The following is a 20,944-nucleotide window of genomic DNA, read 5'->3' as shown; positions in this document are numbered from 1 at the left end:
ATAGATGAGCTCTTACATCTTCACTTGGTCCATGGGTCAGGCACCGTATCCAAGGCAATCTGAAGAAAGAGTGAGGATTTTACAGCCCAGAGTACTTGAGATGCCCTCATATGTTGGTTAGCTTTCACTTGCTGGGGGTACCCACCAAATAGTGATATGATTCTATTATCTAGTTTAAATTAATGCTCATGAAATAGATACGTGACATAAAAGATTCTTGCAAAGAAACCACAGATTTAGGATAATCCAGTAATATAAGCAGCCAAGAACAAGAAGAAAATGGCAGAATTGAGGCTCCTACTCTTAGTACATACTCTTCATGGGAAAGAATTGCTTTGTAAATGCTTTTTAAAAGAAGCAGTTGCTACAAAGTGAGCATTTAAAAAATAGATTGTGCTAAAATTGTGTTGATGGTTGAATAACTCAGTGAATGTGGCAAAAACTATTGAATTGCCACTTTAAGTGGTGAATTGTATGACATGTGAATTGTATCTCAGTAAAGCTCTTAAGCAACACAGATTGTGGCAGAAAACTTGTGTCATCTGTGAGAACTCTCATGTTGGCTCACTGAGACTGGAAAACAGAATTTTCTGTTAATTTAGCAAATAAAAATGTTCAATAGTTTTGAACCCAGTTGTTAAACATATTAAAATATATAACCTCTTCTGATTTAATGTGTAGGAACAAGTGATTCTCATTAGGACAAGATGGTACAACATTATTTTAAAACTTTTGTGTAATCGATGGATGAGATTAAGCAGTCATTTAGTTATTGCATTAGTGACTGACATGAAAATATGGCATCCAAAGAAAAACTGAATCAGACCTTCAAATCGCTGTGTTAAAAGGTGTTAAACCAAGACTTTAACAAGGTTTAACAACTTAACAAGGCCTTTATAAGGAAGCCCCATTTATTTTGAAAGGTATAAAATCTCAGCCTTTTCTTTTTGAGTAATTCTATTTACATTTCTAAGAATGACTCTTACCTTTTGGAAGTAAAAGCATTTTTCAAAAATGAGAAAGTGTCTGTGGAAATGAGAGATATTGTCTGTCACCTTGTTTACTAACTTCTGAGCTATCTAGAACCACACAAAGGAACCACACTTAGATTTGCATGGAAGGATTCCTACATGGTGATATAACTTGGTGCTCTTATTATGAAAGAGCCTTTAAGTAAAACTTTCTCGTCATTTGCTATAAATTTCTTTGAGGAAAATTTGAATTGTGCCCTTTTCCCCCCATCATTAAAAAGCATAGAAAAACAAGTTATTTTCAGACCTTTGCAAGGTATTTTCCTTTTACAACCTCACCATGCCACACCAAAGTATCTCAAACAAAGTAAGTTAACTACTTTCAACCTGAAATGACTCCTTTATACAGCATAAAACTCTTTTATTATATAAGAAGTTAAGGGCTTCCCTGGTGGCGCAGTGGTTGAGAGTCCACCTGCCGATGTAGGGGACACGGGTTCGTGCCCCGGTCCGGGAAGATCCCACATGCCGCGGAGTGGCTGGGCCCGTGAGCCATGGCCTCTGGGCCTGCGTGTCTGGAGCCTGTGCTCCGCAGCGGGAGAGGCCACAACAGTGAGAGGCCTGCATACCGCATAAAAAAAAAAAAAAAAAAAGTTGTAATATGTGTATATTTAAAAAAATTTTTAAAAATACTTCAGAAAAGCAGAAGGGCAAGACTTTTATTCTCTTCACTAGCCCACTTAACCCTTTGATGATTGCATAGGTTGAACATGGCAGTTTTGTGAACAAATTTCCAGGCCTGCTATATGCATCTATAGACTGGTTGTGTGCTTGGTGTTATTTTGAAAATGGTATCATACTCTACACATTATTTTGAAGTTTGCTCTTTTTTTTTTCTCAAAATGTACAAAGAACCATTCTTCCATGTCAGAATCTATAGATTTGCCCGATTCTTTGAATAGCTGCATCATATTGCATAGCGTAGATGCTCCTCAAGTTATTTACAGTTTAATTTTTTATGAACTTTATATTCCTTCCCTTTCCCCCCTACTGTTCAACTAGGTTTTGCATTACTGTTTCTTTTCCTTTTCAGGGTTACCTTGGCTTTCATTGGGATCAGTTTTTTGGTTATAGGAACTACTCTGGTTGGACAGCTGCCAGAAAGCAGGTGAACTGTTTCCTTCCTCCCAGCCATTAATAGGATTGTCCGTTTTCTTAGCTGTGTCCACAAAGAGAATATTTGTGTGATTCCTATGTACTGCGTCAAATTTATGGCCTCAGCACGTGTATTAAAATGCCACTCACTTCATCTTCATAGTACTTATTTGATTTCCCATGATGCTTACATTTAAATTGACAGAAGTTGCTTTTCAAAAGGGGAAATGAAGAGAAGGAAGCAAATGGACTGAGGGACTCAAGGAAAGCAAGAGAGTCTTGTAGTATTGTCAAGCTAATGAGGCTGAGACCAAAGAAGCTTCAGCTTTCTTGGGCAGGAATTTTATCATGCTAGTCCTTGGTCAGGATTTATCGTTGGTCAGGGTGGAAGCTATTTTCCATTAGAGTTTTGTCCTAAATACCTCAGCGAGACAGTGAGAATTGAACTGTATGCTGCTGTCAAGGAGCACATTGAAGCTTTTATTGTATTGTTTCTTGGGAGTGCCCAGAGCTGCACAATAAAATGTTTTCTCTTTCCTTCAGTCTCAGAAACCGGCTGAGTGAACTGGTCCACCTGACTTGCTGCAGGATCTGTGTTCGTGCACTCTCTGGTACCATTCATTATCATAACAAGTGAGTATTTGCTGGCTTCTTGCCAGCCTTTCTCTAGGTAAATCAGCATGTGATTGACAGTAGTGGGTGGGAGGAAGCAGGTGAAATAAGAGTATTTTCAGTGTGTTCATCCCTACTGCTTAGAGCGTCACAGACATAACAGTGCACAAAAACACTTTTCAAGGTTGTGAAGAACCTAGGGCCAGGACAGGAATAAAGACGCAGACGTAGAGAATGGACTTGAGGACATTCTGGGACGAAGTGAGAGAGTGGCATGGACATATATACACTACCAAATGTAAAATAGATAGCTAGTGGGAAGCAGTTGCATCGCACAGGGAGATCAGCTCGGTGCTTTGTGACCACCTAGAGGGGTGGGATAGGGAGTGTGGGAGGGAGACGCAAGAGGGAGGGGATATGGGGATATATGTATACGTATAGCTGATTCGCTTTGTTTTACAGCAGAAACTAACACATCATTGTAAAGCAATTATACTCCAATAAAGATGTTTAAAAAACAAACAAAAAAACCCCCTACTTTTCAAAAGCAATCCATTTGCAGAGGGAATATAATAATAAACATGTAATGACCTTAATAAATTGGCATTTATGGTGTGCAGGCCAGGCCCGTACTTCTCATAGGTCATCCCTTTGAGAAGGTGCTGTGTTATCCTGTTTTACGGGGTGAAGAAATGGAAGCTCTGGGTTTGCTTGTCTAGGTTCACGTGGCTAGTAAATGGGAGAGTCAGGTTTTAAACTGGATCCATGTAAAAATTTTTAAATGGTGAAGGTGACAGGCCTGCAGAATGGTGGAAAGAGGACTAGACTTGGGAATCCTGAGTCTGGTTTCTAGTCTCAGCTCTGCCACTTCTGAAATCCCACAACTGAGCCTTAAAACAGAACCCAGCATTCTGCTTACCTCACCCCTCATCAGAGAGGAGAAAGGTAGTAAGTGAAGTTATTAGCTACATGGAGGTCATTTTGATTGTTTTTGAATTACATTTCTGGAAACTAAATTTTATTTTTTTATATTTAATATCATTATTTAAAAAGTTCTAGGACAAGCATCTCTTTTTTTACTGACTGGATCTTTTAAAAAGAATTTTTAAATTTTTATACAACTTTTAAAGGTTACTTGCCACTTACAGTCATTATAAAATATGGGCCATATTCCCCGTGTTGTACAGCACATCCTTGAGCCTGTCTTTTGCCCAGTAGTTTGCACCTCCCACTCTCCACCCCTGTGATAACCCTGCCACACACACTTTTTTTTTTTTTTTGCGGTACGTGGGCCTCTCACTGTTGTGGCCTCTCCCGTTGCGGAGCACAGGCTCCGGACGCGCAGGCTCAGAGGCCATGACTCATGGGCCCAGCCGCTCTGCGGCATGTGGGATCTTCCCAGATCGGGGCACGAACCGACGTCCCCTGCATTGGCAGGCGGACTCTCAACCACTGTGCCACCAGGGAAGCCCAACACACACTTTTAACCACTCGTTTGCTCCCTATATCTGTGTGACTGGATGTTTGTGTCTTTTTTCTAGAAGGGAAACATTTCATCATTTGGCTTTACCATGTGTTACCAACATAAAAGGCCCCTTAAATTTCTAAAATTACAGGATTTGTGATTGGGCTGTGAGTTTTGGGGTGAGGATTAGAAGAAAATGTTTTGTTAAAAGTATGATTAGAGGAAACGTCTTCTACAGAAAAGGAGCTTTAATTACACAGAGAGGAGTTCACAACCTATTGTAGAATTGCTTCTAATTTTAAGGAAAACCTACTAACGTTGTTATGCATTTGGTTCCCTTTCTTCTCTGTATGGGTCCAAAGAAAACCACTTTGCTTCATTAGTGTGAAATACCACTTGAACTTTAGGACAGAGGTTGGCACACTAAACTATGGGCTTGTAGGCGAAATGTGGCCTGCCATCTGATTTTTGTAAATAAAGTTTTATTGGAACACAGCCATGCTCATTCATTTATGTATTATCTGTTACTGCCTTTGTGCCAAAACCGCAGAGTCGAGTTTTGACAGGGATTGGCTGGCTTGCAAAGCCTAAAGTATTTACTCTCTGGCCTGATAAGAAGAGTTTGCCAACCTCTGTTTTAGGGGGATAGGAAGGAGGAAACTACAGTGAATTTACTCTGGATCATCCTGAAGCCACTGAAAGTGATACTTATGAAGATTGAAATAATGTGAAAATACTTATGGTAAAATAAGTAAAACTTACATATCACAAAGTTTATTAAAGTTATGGAATCTTTGTAATTCAGTCTAATGTTTTAAAATTATTTTTTCATCATAAAAGGACAATATGATCATTACAGAAAAGTGATATAAATGTATGTAAAGGGAAAACATGGGCCCCTCCTCCTATACTCTTAGCCGCCTCCCATCATACTGCCTGGAGACAACCTTTTTAAGATGAACCCGTATACTTTGAAACTTTATTTTTTTAGTGTACTTTTAAAAACAAAATAGCGTGAATTTCTACATGCTGTTCTGCAAAATAGTGCCCATTTTTCAAGATTTAGTATTAACCGTTGTTTGTAATTGCAGGCAGTACAGACCCCAGAAGGGAGGCATTTGTGTTGCCAACCATACTTCACCGATAGATGTTTTGATCTTGACAACGGATGGGTGCTATGCTATGGTAAGAACAACGCGTTGATATTTCAAGTAATTGCATGTGTTGTGGATTGTTCAAACTTTTGTTTTATTTTGGCACAAATCAGAAAGTTAGTTTTATATTAGAAAGTGACAGTGTTATACTATGTAAGTATATAAGTTATCAATATTAATATATTTACATGAGGAATATATAGTGCAAGAAAAAGAAGGAAAACAGCCATTATATTTAAGGTAGTAAGAAATTAACTTAATGAAATGTAGACATACTTGAGCATGATTGGACTTTATAAAGTTGATACCATCTTGCCTGTAAAATCCCTGCAATGTTTAACAAGCAATAAAAAAAGTTTAAAAAAAAATCCCTGCAATGTTTAATGACACTTTGAGATGTTAAAGTCTTCCTCCTTAGAGCTGTACAAATCCCTCACCAGCCAATTAGTTCTGTCTCCCTTCAGGGAGTCATATGCAATTAAAGAAAAAAACCCTGTCCCTTTAATGAAGGTCAAGCAAGGAAGGCAGATATATATACCACATTGCCTTTCTCAGTTCTTGCCTACAGCCGCAAAAGAAAAGAAAAGGAAAAAAACCCATCAACAAACCACAAAGTCCACAGTAAAAATCAGACACCTCAAAAGACCTTTTTGTGGCATTTCTGGCATGTTTTCAATTCAAAGGGTGTTTTCTGTCACCCTGAAGAACTTGTCAAGATTTTCTTCCTCTCTTTTATGTATATGTCAAGTAAAATTTGGAGGATCACTAAAGATGTTCTTTCCTGCTGGTGGTAAATATGCCCTAAGCAGGTGTGTGAATAGAATAATGAGAGAGGAATCCTGGGGAATCTTCTTTTCATATCTCATTGTGGTGGCTTGGGCTTCAGAGAGAACAGATGGATTTTATTTCACGTGTCAGCTCTAGTGACTATTAGTCATGGTCTGGTGTGCTTTCCTGGGAAGGCATTTGAAGGGAGCCATTATTTAATTAATTAATTTATTTATTTTGAGGTATAGTTGATGTACAGTATTATATAAGTTTCGGGTGTACAGCATAGTGATTCACAATTTTTAAACGTTATACTCCATTTATAGTTATTATAAAATATTGGCTATATTCCCTGTGCTGTACAACGTATCTCTGTAGCTTATTTATTTTCTACATAGTAGTTTGTACCTCTGAGTCCCCTCCTCCTATGACTGATACTCATGGTCTGGTGTGCATTCCTGGAAAGGTAGGCATATGAAGGGAGCTACTGTTGATTTAAGTGTCTGCTGCAGACAGGCAAGTAGGGAGTGCTGGCATGTGTGTTGGTAGCTGACAATCTGTGGCTTATACAGTCATTGAGGGGGGTTTAAAGACCTTTGTAAAAGCTCCTAGCTCACTGCCAGATATTTAATCTAAGACACAAGTTCAGATATATAACTCTTGGGCAAACACATTTTAACACGTTATTAAATTTCTCTAAGTTGTGGAGTTCTTTCTGAATTTGAGGAAGCTTTAACCACCACTCTGAAAAGACTTAATGGGAATTGGTAGTTCCTAACCTTTTTTAGGTTAGCAATCAGTTAATATTTATGTATCCTTTTTTTAGAAAAACAACAACATACATTTGCATCATACAAACAAAATTTTGTGTATAATTTCAAGATGTTTATGAATCCCAGAAAGCCCATCCAGAGACGCCAGAAAGCCCGTCCAGAAACCCTCATGTTAACAATCCTGGGTAGACCCCACCCATTTCTGGGTGTATATAATAATTCCTTGCATCTATGTGGACAAGCACGTTCACATCCATTGTGTTTGACCTTCCCTGTTAATCCAAAGGGGTTAGGGCTGAGATGTTGTAGTTGAGAAAGCAGAGGTTCAAGCGTCTTAACCAACTTGCCTAATCATGATTTTGTGTTTCTGATACAATATTCATTCCCTGTCCTGGTCAACAAGAGTTGAGTATAACTCATTTGTGACTGAAGGCCTCAGAATTTTGTTAGCATTTTCCATGCTTCTTGATCATATATAACTGCAATTACAGGTGCAGTATACAATTGTATAATTTACAGTATTAGCCAAGGCTTAGAAAAGCATAGAACCTGTGAACTTTCTGATGGGTTGAGTGATAGAAACCAAAAGCCAGTTGGATTTCTTTATTTATTTTTTTAGTTTTAATTTTTTAATTGTACTTGAGTACAATGTCATGTTAGTTTCAGGGGTACAACATAGTGATTCAACACATATACATTATGAATTAATCACCACTATAAGTTTAGTAACCATCTGCCACCATATAAAGTTATTACAACATTATTGACTATATTCTCTATGCTGTACATTACATACCATTACTTATTTATTTTATAATTGAAAGTTTGTACCTCTTAATCCTCTTCAACTATTTTGTCCCACAACCCCCTCCCCCCGTCTCCATCCTTTCTAAGCCAACCAGATTTAAATCAGAGGCAGCAGAAGGCAGAAGTGGGAGGAACTGTACAGCTAACCTTCAGAGGTTGTATTTGCCCTCTTTTGGCTAAATATAAACTATACATCAAGATCTCTTCTTAGTGCCTTTTCAGAGTTTTTTTTTTTCTTCCTAAACAAAGCTCTCTACTTTTTTTTAAAATCTAGAAATATTTTCTAACTTAGAGAGAAATTGTAATAATAAGAATGTTGCATGGAACATCCATATGCCCTTTATCCACATATACCTGTTGGTAACATTTTGTGCCATGCTTTATTATTTACATTCTCATGTGCTGCTTTCTCTCTCTCTATGTAAAAATGTGTGTAAAATATTTCTACTTTTATTATGTTTATATGTCATATTTATGTGTAATACTAATATAATATTAGAAATCTGAGTCTGTAACAATTCATTCAACTCATCAAGTTCTTTCTTAGTTTTCCACAACCTATATTTATATCTCCCTTTTCTTCACAGTGAATACCCTTTTTCCCAACAATATCAACATGTTTACTCATTTTCTCAATCCTATAATACATCTAAAATTGCTTCAGAATTGCTTCACCTGTTTTACTACAAAAAGAAAAATATGTTGTAAAAAGAATTCAGGGTATTTTGCATTTCTTGGTACCCCACCCAAGATGGAGCAGATGTGGTCAAATACTATCTTTGTAAATTTCTTAGATTTTTTTTTCCTCCCCCTTCCTTCAGTGTTCTTTTATTCATTTGAAATACAGTTGGGTTCATTTGTTTAAATTTGCTTTCACTTTGCTAGTTGCATCCTTGTTGATTTATTTTTTAAATTTGTGAGACATTAATATGCTTTGAAATGTAAAAACTAGACAAAAAACTACACTCATAGAAGTCACTCCACCCATGTCCATTCTACCCCATTCCCTCCTATCCTTGTAGGTTTCCAACTACATTGGTTTTGCATATGTTTTCTTTTTGTAGAGGTAAACAAATACATGTATATATTTCCATCTAACACAAAAAGTGGCATACTTTATTTGCTCTTTTGCAATTGCTTTTTTCACTTAATATCTCCTAGAAATCACTCCTTATCAGTCATAGAGATCAACCTTATTCTTTTCCTAGCTGTATAGTACTCCATTGTGTGCATGTACCATGGTTTATTCATCTAAGTTCTTCTGTTTGGACATTTAGGTATTTTCCAATATGTCGCAATTACAAATAATGCAGTTATAACTTTGTGCATATATATTTCCATTTTGTTGGAGCTATATCTTCAGGGTAAATTCCTAGAACTGGAATTATTGAGTTGAAGGATAAATGTATATGTAGTTTTGATAAATTTGCCAAATTTCCTGCTATGAGTGTTATAATCTCCTCATCCCAAGCAATGTGTGAGAGTCCCTGTTTCCCACTGCCTTGGCTCAGAGCACATTGTCAAGCTTTTGAATCTTTGTTGATTTGAATGGTCAGAAATCGTATTTTAGTGTAGTTTTTTTTTTTAATATTTATTTATTTATTTGGTAGTGCCGGGTCTTAGTTGCAGCACTTGGGCTCCTTAGTTGTCGTATGCGAACTCTTGGTTGAGGCATGCATGTGGGAGGCATCCCTGACCAGGGATCCCTGACCAGGGATCGAACCTGGGCCCCCTGCCTTGGGAATGTGAAGTCTTAACCACTGTGCCACCAGGGAAGTCCCTCAGTGTAGTTTTAATTTGTATTTCCCTTATCTTGACTGAGTTGAAAGACCTCTACTTTTGAAAGCTAGAGTAAAGCTAGTATAGCAACATAGCTTAAAATTCAAAGGCGCTACTAAAGAATACTTTGTGCTTATATTTGGCCAGTCATGTCCTTTGAACAGACTAAGAACTTCAATCAGTAGAAGAAGGCCAATCTTTTCTCTGAGTGGGGAATAGGAACTTACTGGTACTAAAAAGAAAAAAAGGCTTTCTTTGGACAGCTATGCCTTTGCATTTTTTTCTCATGGTCCTTCTAGGTTGGCCAGGTTCATGGTGGATTGATGGGAATTATTCAGAGAGCTATGGTCAAGGCTTGTCCACATGTCTGGTTTGAACGCTCAGAAATGAAGGACCGACACCTGGTTACTAAGAGGTAAGCAGCATCATTACACAGTATCCATTGGGGTAGCATAAAATCTTTCAAGCCTTGGTCTTCCTGCCAAAGAAGGCAGAGCAGTACTAAAGGTTAAAACTAAAACATATGGAGCTCTATTTGTGGTTGGCCTTTTCTGGTGAATCACCTGTCTTAACTAAATTAAAAAATTTTTGAATTCTGTAGTCATAGTGGGATACATGATGAGATTAGAAGGCCCATACATTTACATTGCCATGACTTAGATATAGTCCAGTCACTGAATTTTTAAAGTTGAAAATTACTACCTTGAAGGTAATAATTGGTAACCATTGGCTGGTGGATTAAGTGTTTGCTGAATGACCGTTATCACTTAAATCCATGTAGAGACAGACAGAGCTAATGCTATTTATGGAACAGGAGAAGGAACTCCTGGGGCTTGGGGTACAGTTGTTTACCAGAAACCTTTGTTTGGAAACAGCTTTTACCTGAGGCCTTTAACTGAAGGCACTCTGATCATTGCTGTAAAGATGAAGGTGGACCATGCTTTTAAAAGTAAAATGGAAAGTACCTGTTGAAATCTCTTTAAGGTTAGAAAACTGTTCCCCATCTTGAGATTACTGAGCAGCAGTATATACTCTGGCAGCTGTAATCTCTCTATCTCAGCTTTACCAACCTTTACACATTTTTTAGAAAGGGACCAACTTGAGTTTATTTTCTTTACTTGTATCTTATTTCTTTCCTCCTTATTGCTTTACAAGTATATCTTTGTTAGTAGAGAGTAAAGAATACCAAAAAGGATTCCCACCTCTCTCTTTTTTATGGTATAATTTTGATCCTTTTTGTTTCTTCACAGACTAAGAGAACATATTGCTGATAAGAAAAAATTACCCATATTAATCTTTCCTGAAGGTAAGAAGGGACAGTGCTTATTACCAAGCTATAATTGCTAACAAGTACCGAAAGTATATGAGGAATTGGATTGTTCTAGAATTGGCATTCTTAGTTCAGATCTATGCTGTCCTGTAGGGATGGGACGGCCTCTGAGCTAGTAATTCCCTGCTTTCTTTTGAGATCTGATGGAAGTCCTGGTACCTTTTTGACCTTAGAAGTTGTTTCTGGGTAATGAACTTAGAAAGGTATTGTCCATAACTTTTCAAAGTCCTTATTTTAAGATGTGCTGAAATTGTCACCTGTCATGAGGAAATTGTATCTTTAGAGTAGACAATAATAAGCTAAAAATTCATTATTAAACCTGCTTAGAACTGTCAAATTACTACTACTTAAGCAGGAATTGATTTGTAAAATAATAATAAAATATCTGTAATTTTTTTCTTTTTAAAAAAAATCTGTAGTTTGATATGACTTGAATATTTTAAATTACTTTATATCAAAATGATTCATTTTAAAAATGACTGCTTTAAAAAATATTCACCCTCTACTCCCTTTCCTTATAGGAACTTGCATCAACAATACTTCAGTCATGATGTTTAAAAAGGGAAGCTTTGAAATTGGAGGAACCATATATCCAGTTGCCATTAAGGTAAAACGCCCTCACCCCCCCCAAAAGAGGGCAGTGACTTGGTAGTGTCATTTTGATATAATTTCAAACTTAAAATTTGCAAGAATAAGGAATACTTGTGGACTCTTTACTCAGATTGACCAATTGCCCCATTTGCTTGATCACTTTTTCTCTCTACTGAGTTATGTATATAGATATGTGGGGTGGTACTGTGTGCCAGGCCAGTGTCTGAGTACTGAGGACACCATGATAAGCAAAACAGATACTGTTCCTTCTTTCACCCACCTTCCAGTTAAGTGGGAAGACAGATATTTAAGAGTCATGTCAATAACCCTCCTGTATCAGTGCTCTCTGGCTCTAGTCAGGTGAGTTATATGGCCTGGTTTGCTCTTTGGGTTTTTTGTTTGTTTGTTTTTTTGTTTTTTAAATTTTTAATGGAGTGTAGTTTTTTAAATTGTTCTTTTAATTTTTATTGGAGTATAGTTGATTTACAATGTTGTGTTAGTTTCAGGTGTATAGCAAATTGAATCAGTTATACAAATACACATATCCACTCTTTTTTAGATTCCTTTCCCATATAGGTCATTACAGAGTATTGAGTAGAGTTCCCGGTGCTATACAGTAGGTCCTTATTAGTTAACTCTTTCATATACAGTAGTGCATATGTGTCAACCCCAATCTTCCAATTTCTCTCTCCCCCTCTTATCCCCTGGTAACCATAAATTTGTTTTCTACATCTAGTTTGTTCTTTGGATCCTTTCTGTCAAGTGAAGTAGCTTCTCTTTTTTGGGGGGTCTGATAGAGATGTTTGGCTTATCATCCATTGACATGGATAAGAGAAACTGCCACTAAATTCCTAACTGGAATGCATTTTCTTTTCTCTTTTCTCAGTATAATCCTCAGTTTGGTGATGCATTTTGGAACAGTAGTAAATACAACATGGTGAGCTACCTGCTTCGAATGATGACCAGCTGGGCAATTGTCTGTGATGTGTGGTACATGCCCCCCATGACCAGAGAGGTATGCCATAGACAGCTGGTCTTTGGTGCTTTATCTAGTCAGATAAAGGCAAGAAAACCTTTATCTGAAAACCTGGGTGTCTCCCTTCCTCACATTAGCTACAGTTGGACTTTCTGCTTTCTCAGCATTAGTCATTAAAAAGTATATATACCTAGCTCTCTTCAAAATCAAGCTGGTTTTATATTCAGATACTCTTTTCCATAATAGCTTTTACAATTGCCATTGGTTTCTTGAACCTGCAGGTATTGTAGAATTTTGTATCTTGAATAAGGCTAATATAGAGCATAATAAACATATATATACGTGATAAAAATATTAAACAGTACAGCACTGCATTTTCTTAATAGAACAAATGATATTTGCTATGATTTAGAATAGAGCATATTTTAGCTAAAATATGAATCTTATACTTTAAAACAAATCTAAATGATTGTGAGACATTTGAAAGCATTATTTGAAAACTCTGTCTTAAGAAAGTACTTGTGATTGTTTTTTTCCAGGAAGGAGAAGATGCAGTCCAGTTTGCTAACCGGGTTAAGTCTGCTATTGCCATACAAGGAGGGTTGACTGAGCTTCCCTGGTAAGGAATTTTTCATAAGTACTATCACTTTTTTTTAAATTAAAAAAACTCAATTTTAATAGTGTCATTTATTATGCTTGTTAGCTGGAGGTTTAGCTGACACTGACAGTGGCTTATACAGCATAACGATGGCTTAACTAAGATAGAATTTCATCTCCCATACATAAACATAGGCAGTCTAGACTGCTATAACAGCTCATTCTGTATTGGTCTACCATCCTTGGTGTGCTTCTACTTTATGGTCCAAGATGGCTGCTCCACCTCTACCCAGTGAGTACAGCAAAATGGCTAGCAGGGAAGAACTAAAACAAGAAGGACACATTCATGTCTTTAAGAGCACAGGCTGGAAGTTGGACAAGCCACTTCCACTTGTATCTGTTTGAACTGACACCTTGCTGCAAAGGAATCTGGGAAATGTAGTCTTTGTTCTGCATGGCCACATGTCAAGCTAAAATTTAGGGTTCTTTCACTGAAGAAGAAAGTGAGAATGGGTTTGGAGGAATGGGCCCTGGGAGGCAAGGGGCAACTTACAGACTTGTTCATATTTAACTCCAGCTATAACTGTGTTAAAGAAAACTTAAAAACTTGACAGGAAATAAGCGAAATATTTTAGGTATGGATATCTATGGCTTCAGTTTTTTGTTTCTTTGAGCAAGATTGACTGTAGGTGGGAGTATTAGTCTGCTCAGGCTGCCATAACAAGCTACTATAGACTGGGTGGCTTAAACAACAGAAATTTATTTTGTCACAGTTCTGAAGGCTGGAAGTTCTCTGTTGTGTCTTTTTAAAAAATTAATTAGTTAATTTATTTATTTTTGGCTGCGTTGGGTCTTCGTTGCTGCACACGGGCTTTTCTCTTTAGTTGCAGCGAGCAGGGGCTGCTCTTCGTTGTGGTGGCTTCTCTTGTTGCGGAGCACGGGCTCTAGGTGTGTGGGCTTCAGTAGTTGTGGCACATGGGCTCAGTAGCTTTGGCTCACGGGCTCTAGAGTGCAGGCTCAGTAGTTGTGGCATGCGGGCTTAGTTGCTCCGTGGAATGTGGGATCCTCCCGGACCAGGGCTCGAACCCTTGTCCCCTGCATTGGCAGGCAGATTCTTAACCACTGTGCCACCAGGGAAGCCCTGGTGTGTCTTCTTATAAGGATACTATTCCCATCTTGAGGGCCCAACCCCGATGACCTCATCGAAACCTAATTAGCTCTCAAAAGCTCCATCTCCAAATGCCATATTATTGGGAATTAGGGCTTCAGTACATGAATATTGGGGGGCACACAAACATTTAGTCTGTATCAGTGAGGGTTATAATAGGAGATTGATTCTTACACACACACAGACATAGGATTTGCAAACTGGCACAAAATAGTCCATACTTCAAGTCCTGTAAGTGTAATAAAGTCCTGCTGTCTTTTCGGTGTTTGAGAAGTTCATTGGAGGCAATTTTGGCAATGTTGTAGGAGCAGGATATGGCTCACCAAGTCAGGCTGTCAGCCAGGCAACCAAAGCCTTCTGAACCGGCAGAGGAACGTAGGACTATTTAGGGATTAAGCCTCTGGAAGAAGGGCTGGCTAGATTCTTATATACCCTTTAATGCAAGGGTGGGGAATGTCTCTAAAATATTTTATCCATTCACATACCTTGAATACAACTAATTTCACCTAGGAAAGCCTGTCTCTGGCATCTGTCATGCTAATGAACAAACTACTAATTTCTACAGTGAAAACCCATTTCTAAAATTCATTATGCTAATTAACAAAGCTTGGGAGGTTGATGGGAGATCAAGATAGTTGAAACCTTATAGTGGCACCTCTGGAGGGTGGCCTTCTGATTAAATGCCTAGTTGACCACTCTGGGAGTATGAGTTCTTGATTTAGGACAACTCACTTTAGGGCCCTAAAGTCAAGACTAGGGTTAAGACAGGTTAAGACTAATATTTGTATTACACTCTCTAAACTGGAATATGTGAAACTAAATTGCAGACATCCTACCATCATGAAATGACAGGCTTACCAATGTCCTAGTTTACGGATGTCCTAGTGACCCATGTTCATATGTGTAATGGGCTTCCTCTTCCTTGTTCATTGTTTTCTACTCTTTATCCCCCTTCCTCTGAACCTGACATCCCAGCCCCGCTCCTGCCCTTGAAGCCATTATGAAAAGCTTAGAGCTTTGGATCTATAGTCTCAGATACCAAGGAAAGGAAGAAACCTTTGCGAAACAAAAATAACCTAAGGGAGTTAGCTCCAGGACAGACTCCCGGTCAGATTGGCTTGAACGAAATGGCACACATGATCCTCAGAGTTTTAAAATTTCCTTTTATCAGGCCATCTGCAGTTTAATAATAAAAAGTTACCTTTAATTACCTGGACTCTTCTTTAAAAAGAAAATAGGCTCACTGCCTTTCCAGATGTATTTGTCATTTGGATATGAATTAACATGTCTAGATTTTTATCCCCCCTAGATTAAATGAGAATTTGATTGTGTCATCTTAAAGTGGCTTTTATATATGGCTACTGCCCTCCTTAAGAGCTAAGATCTGCTGTCATTGCAAAGGGGAATTAGGTAAAACTTTAAAGTCTCTAGGGGTGGCAAGTCACAGCTGGGGTGCTCAGAGCAGCGTGAGGTTTACTGGAATGCTTGGGAGGGAGAATTGTGTAAAAATAATGTCAGGATGCTCAAGGACAAATGTTGCTGACTGTGAATTTTTATCTGTTTTGGCCTGGACCTCAGGAAAGGAGGAATGGCCTTTCTTCTGTCTCTCCCTCCCTTCCCTAGTTCTTACTATTCAGAATTCACAGAGACGCTCTGAATAGTTAGAGTCAGCTCATGTGGATAAAAGAGGCTCTTGTGGACAATTCTGGAGACCTAACGACAACTTATAACCTTATTTCATGGAAATTTCCTACAACTGACCCCCTGGAAGATTTGTGGACCGGAGTCTATTTTTAAGTTGAGGACCTCCTGGTGGGCCATGTCTTAGTTTTGACTTTAGAGGCCAGGACATGGCAGTTGTCTCAGGCGGCCATCTGTTTGTAGGTCACTGTCTTCATGGCATTGAGTTCACTGGCTAACCTATGATCCATTCATCATCATTAGAGAGCACTTGGTAAACATTCATGCTTAGCTGGGTTAAAATTAAACAGGCAGAGTATAAAGTAAGCAAGTTCTTGGTCCATGCTCTCCTAGGAGTTAAAATCTAAAATCTAAAACATGAGATTAGGAGAGAGAGAGTGGTTCTGACAGTCCAGTCCCCTTCCAGCTCTTCCAGCTTGTTGTTTCTTTGTGTTGTCTAAAGAAGGAAGTGCACACAGAATACTTATAACCCAGGCAGGTCTGTTTTCTCCACCCTGGAGAGAGTTCAAAGATTCACTGGCTCTGAATTAAGGAATGCTGCTTACATAGGCACTATTATTGGTTGAATGCAGTTTATGTTTTTGTTGCTTGTTTTATTTTGAGTCTGTTTTGGAATATGGAAGATTATAAGTACTTGAAATATAGTGGTTTGAATAAAAACATGACTTGTTAGACATAGGATTAGATTTGAATAATGATGAACCCATTTCTCTTTAAGGAATTTACCCACACATACTCAGTATCCTCGCCATTTCTTGTGTGTTTATTTAAAATTTTCCATGTGGCTTTCTAGTAAGATATAGGTCGATTTAGATTAAAAATACCTAGTACTTTACTTTCCTTGGGGGAAAAAATAGGTAAACAATCCTAGTTTTAATACAGTATCCAAATATTGAATATAGCAGCCCTAACTTATAAAAAGAAACTGAGCAGAGAGATTGTTTTATGTTAATCAAACATCAGAGAGATTGTTCCTGCCTTAAAGTAACACAGGTCTGATTGAGTGGCAGAGCAGATTGAAATCTGGTTCCTTCTGCTTCCAAATCCAGTGTTTTTTGCCTAATCGCTGACCAGCTGCTAAATGTCATGGCCCCATGCAGCATGTATTAATAGGTAACACTTTTAAGTCGCTGCTGGGAGTATCTTTTATTTATTTGTCTTTCTGTTCTCAGGGATGGAGGGCTGAAGAGAGCCAAGGTGAAGGACACATTTAAGGAAGAGCAGCAGAAGAATTACAGCAAGATGATTGTGGGCAATGGATCTCTCAACTCGGAATTAGACTGAATGCCACCCAGGCTTTCCAGAACTAGTCCTTAGAAATGGAATGTGGTGGAGTATTTTTTTGAGGGGAGGGCGTGTTGTTTTGTTTTACCGTTTTTGTTTTTTATTGTTAATCTTTTCTACCCAGTGATTGTCTCTACCTCTTGATGCCAGAGGCAGAACCCACAGTGCCCTTTTTGGCTTTTGTTGTTGTTATAGCATTAGCCTCATGAACTGTAAGGTAGTTTACTGAATTTGAACAGATTCTCTTTTGTAAAATGATTATGTCATTGTAGATTGAATGAAATATTTGTACAGGAAAACGTGCTTCTAAAACTTTGGGAACTCGTTGATATGGTAATTCTCAAGAAAATACCCCAAACTTTGTTCACGATTAGCTTTCTCACGCTCTTTCCTCCCACTCTCTTTAATCACTGAAACAGGGATTACACACCAGTTTGAGTTACTATCATGGTTTTGTTCTACTACAAGGTTGAAAAGAAAAATGGAAGACAGTATTTAGGAGAAAGGACAGCTTTGTGGCCACTTGATCTGAAAGTTGAAAGGAAATTAAATACTTTTTACTAGTGTGTTAGAAGAGACATCTTGTTTGGTGAGCTTTACCAAAGGAAAGTGAGTCCACATGACTATGTGTGCACACTTATCTGCAGGCAACTTGCAAATAAACATACGTTAGCCAGCAACTAGTGATAAAGTTTTTAGTTTTCCCGTTTGTTTACTAAAGGTACATACCTAAGGCCTCTCCCACCTACTGATTTGTTTGATCTTGTAACTAAACACATTTCAGATAGGAGGAGCCTTTGACAAAACCACAGATCACAGAGTGTCTTCAGCAGGGGTGGGAGTGAGTGAAGTGTGTGGCACTGTCCTTCCTCCTCCACCCCTTTGTCCTTTATTTCAGAACTTTCCCAGTTCCTTAAACAGGAAAATAAGTGGTAAAATTACCTTTTGGAAACTGAGCCTTAAGTTTTTTAAAGGAGAAAATATGTGTTTCCCGACTCCGCAGAATAAGCAATGTTGATAGCAATCTAGTGCAATCAGAGTGTTATTCCTCTTCTGGTAGCCATGTACAAAATGTGACACTATCTTACGGTGAATATAAATAAATTCTATATTTCTAAATGTCTGTTGCATTATTTTCCCTGCACCTCTACCCTCTTACCCTCTTCTGATTTTGAGTAAGTTAAATTCTTTTCCATTACAAACAAGGATTGTTTGTTTTTCATTTCAATGACAGAGTTAGATTTTCTGGGGCTGGAACATCTGGGAAATGAGAAACATGAACCGCTGGTTTTGGTGTGTTTTTTCTTTTTTTTTTTTAGCCTAGTTGTCTGGACTCTGACCCTTGGATTCCGTTCTTTTGCAGGTGAACTCAGGCAACTCTCTCTTAACTGACTCTAGGTAGGCCTGCGCCAACGCTATCAGTGTGTATTCTTCTTATCAAGCTATAGGAGTTTGATCCCAAGGGAAGATTTGTGGAACAGTTGACCATCTTGGTCAGCTACCCTTCTCTTCTCACTTCCTCCCATCTTTTCCCTTTGTTCTTGCTTTAACCTTTGCCCCCACCCAAAACAAACAAAAACTCTCCTGAGGGTGAGCTTGACCAAAAATCAGCAAACCCAAATATGTATGTTGGGGTGACTCTTTGTCTTATTTGTTTTTTCTCAGAAGATTTCCTTTTCCGTTTTCCTTTTCATATTCAATATAGCTTGAATTAATAAATCCATTTTATTAATTGGGTCAGTTCTCAGAAAAGCTGATAGAACAACTAACAGCTGTTTTGTTTGGACACTGATAATATGTATCTTTCCAAGGGCACTGTGAAAGTAATAATGCTGTCATGTATTCACTAGAAAATCTAATGCTATTTTAATCAGAACCTTCTTGTAGGTAGTTTTCAGGTTGTTTTAGGAATTACAGTGTTACTGAAAACATGTTTTTAGAAAGCAAATACTGCTCAGATTTAGTTTATACTCCTTCTTTGGACTTGCCTTCCCTAATATTATTTTATACCCACTTTAGAAATATTGTGCCCGAAATATTGTGTGTATTCCTGAGTCTTCTGTAACTGTATTGGGATATCAAGGGTAGGCAAGATTTGGTAGAAAAATCCCATTAGATAAGAACTTTCATCTAACCCTTGTACAGATTCATTCACTGAGCCTTGAGGTTACCTTTTTTTAGTCCTACCTACCCTTTGTCTTGGTGACATTTATAGACATTGAGTTTCAAGAATGCCAAGGGTTTCTGAAATGTCCTGGCACATTCCGGGACTGGAAGAGCAGCCATGTCTGAATCAGCAAATACACTCAGAGTGTAGGGGGAATAGTCCCAGATCACAGCCTGGGACAAAGAACAGTGGCAAGGAAAGTTTTCTTGTATAAGCAGACTTTCCAAGGCCAACTCAACTTTGTCTTAGTGATTTGCCATTATCCCCTCGGTGCACATGCTGCGTTTGGGTTGTTCTGTTGATACCTGCAAATATATGATAAGGGCTGTTGGTTTCTCATGACTACAGAAAAGTTACTGTGGTCATGAGGGCTGCCTCTTGACCAGAGTTGCTCTCAGTCGTTGTTTCTGAAATATGGTACTTTCTTAAACGTGGTACTGCAGATCTAACCTGCTTCTTGCTGGGTCTGAGTAGCTTGTGCTGGGAGGCTGGCGGGGAGGATGGGATCTGGGATTGGTACCGAAAACTAGGGGCCCTATTAGGAACTTGACAAAAGCTATATGATTGCTTTTGTCTTTTTTTAACACGGGTTTCTAGCCAATTGATGCTACTGGTGTTTGATGTTTTTTTTGGAGTAATGGTTAAGATGAGATAAAGAGTCATAAAGACATTTTCTAATTGTGGCTCTAGCACTCATCAGCTTTTTCAGCCTTTGACAACTTACTTCTCTGATTCTCGCTTGTCTTCTTTCTATTTATTGTGAAATTCTAGAACACACACAAATGTATATGAAGGTGTGCAGGTACACTTTAAGGGCAGTGATAAAAATAGATACCTGCATGCTTGTTACCAGGCCAATAAGTAGAAAATGACTGGATCCTGGAAGGTATGAAAAAATCACAAACTGTTATTCCATTTACAGTCAATGGACAGTAGGGTTCCTTTTAGCTTATTGTAAATATGCTTGCATACCTCTTTTTAGGTATGCTCAAGAGTTTCCCTAGTTGTTTGTATAGTAGGAATTAAGGCTGCTCCAGGATAGGGTATGAGCATTTCACCTTTAGCATAGAAGCAGCCAAACATTTCCAAAAAGGTTGTGCCATTTTACACAACCTAGCAGCAGTGTATGAGAGCAACACTTACATTTAGTGTAATAACATATTTGGATTTCTTTTTAATCTTGTTTTGTGCTTTCTCTTTCTTCCATTTTTAAAAATCTCTCTCTTCTTCTTGCCCTCTACTGGATTTATTACTTTATCCATTTTCTCTACTTAAATTGGAGTCTAATGGTCTTAATTTGTTTTTATTCTGTGGTTACTTTATAAATTTCAACTTGCATACTTATCAAAGTCTAAAATTGATCACTATCCTTATACTCCTGAATAATACAAGGACCTTGAATTCCAGTCATTCATTCCTCCTGCCAATTTATATGATATTATGCATTTTAATTACTTATATAATCCCACAAAATATCGTAGTCATTGTTGTCATCATCACTTTGGTTATTTTATATAGTCAGTGTTTACCCACACGTTGACCACTTTCTTTCTTATTCCTTACCTCTTTTATCTCAATCCTTCCATCTGGGATCACGTTCCTTATTGAGAGTCTGCTGGTGGCAAATTCAGTTTTTGTTTTCTGAA

At 38.1% G+C, this 20,944-nt stretch overlaps 1 protein-coding gene across 1 annotated transcript in view; it reads left to right on the top strand.

Moving 5' to 3' along the window:
• The window catches only part of GPAT3 (glycerol-3-phosphate acyltransferase 3), a 55,794-nt gene extending 38,663 nt beyond the window's left edge, over positions 1 to 17,131 (top strand). The window contains exons 4-12 of the mRNA XM_065877695.1: positions 2,065 to 2,139; positions 2,670 to 2,759; positions 5,295 to 5,388; positions 9,784 to 9,899; positions 10,735 to 10,790; positions 11,336 to 11,421; positions 12,292 to 12,420; positions 12,921 to 13,000; positions 17,020 to 17,131. Coding sequence (XP_065733767.1) covers positions 2,065 to 2,139; positions 2,670 to 2,759; positions 5,295 to 5,388; positions 9,784 to 9,899; positions 10,735 to 10,790; positions 11,336 to 11,421; positions 12,292 to 12,420; positions 12,921 to 13,000; positions 17,020 to 17,131 — 838 coding nt within the window. The remainder of the gene's footprint in view (positions 1 to 2,064; positions 2,140 to 2,669; positions 2,760 to 5,294; positions 5,389 to 9,783; positions 9,900 to 10,734; positions 10,791 to 11,335; positions 11,422 to 12,291; positions 12,421 to 12,920; positions 13,001 to 17,019) is intronic.
• Positions 17,132 to 20,944: the final 3,813 nt, after the last annotated feature.

Source organism: Phocoena phocoena, chromosome 5 (assembly GCF_963924675.1).
Source record: "Phocoena phocoena chromosome 5, mPhoPho1.1, whole genome shotgun sequence".
Lineage (NCBI taxonomy): Eukaryota > Metazoa > Chordata > Mammalia > Artiodactyla > Phocoenidae > Phocoena > Phocoena phocoena.
The sequence above is the reverse complement of the archived record's forward strand: the minus strand, read 5'-3'. Positions and strand labels throughout refer to the sequence as shown.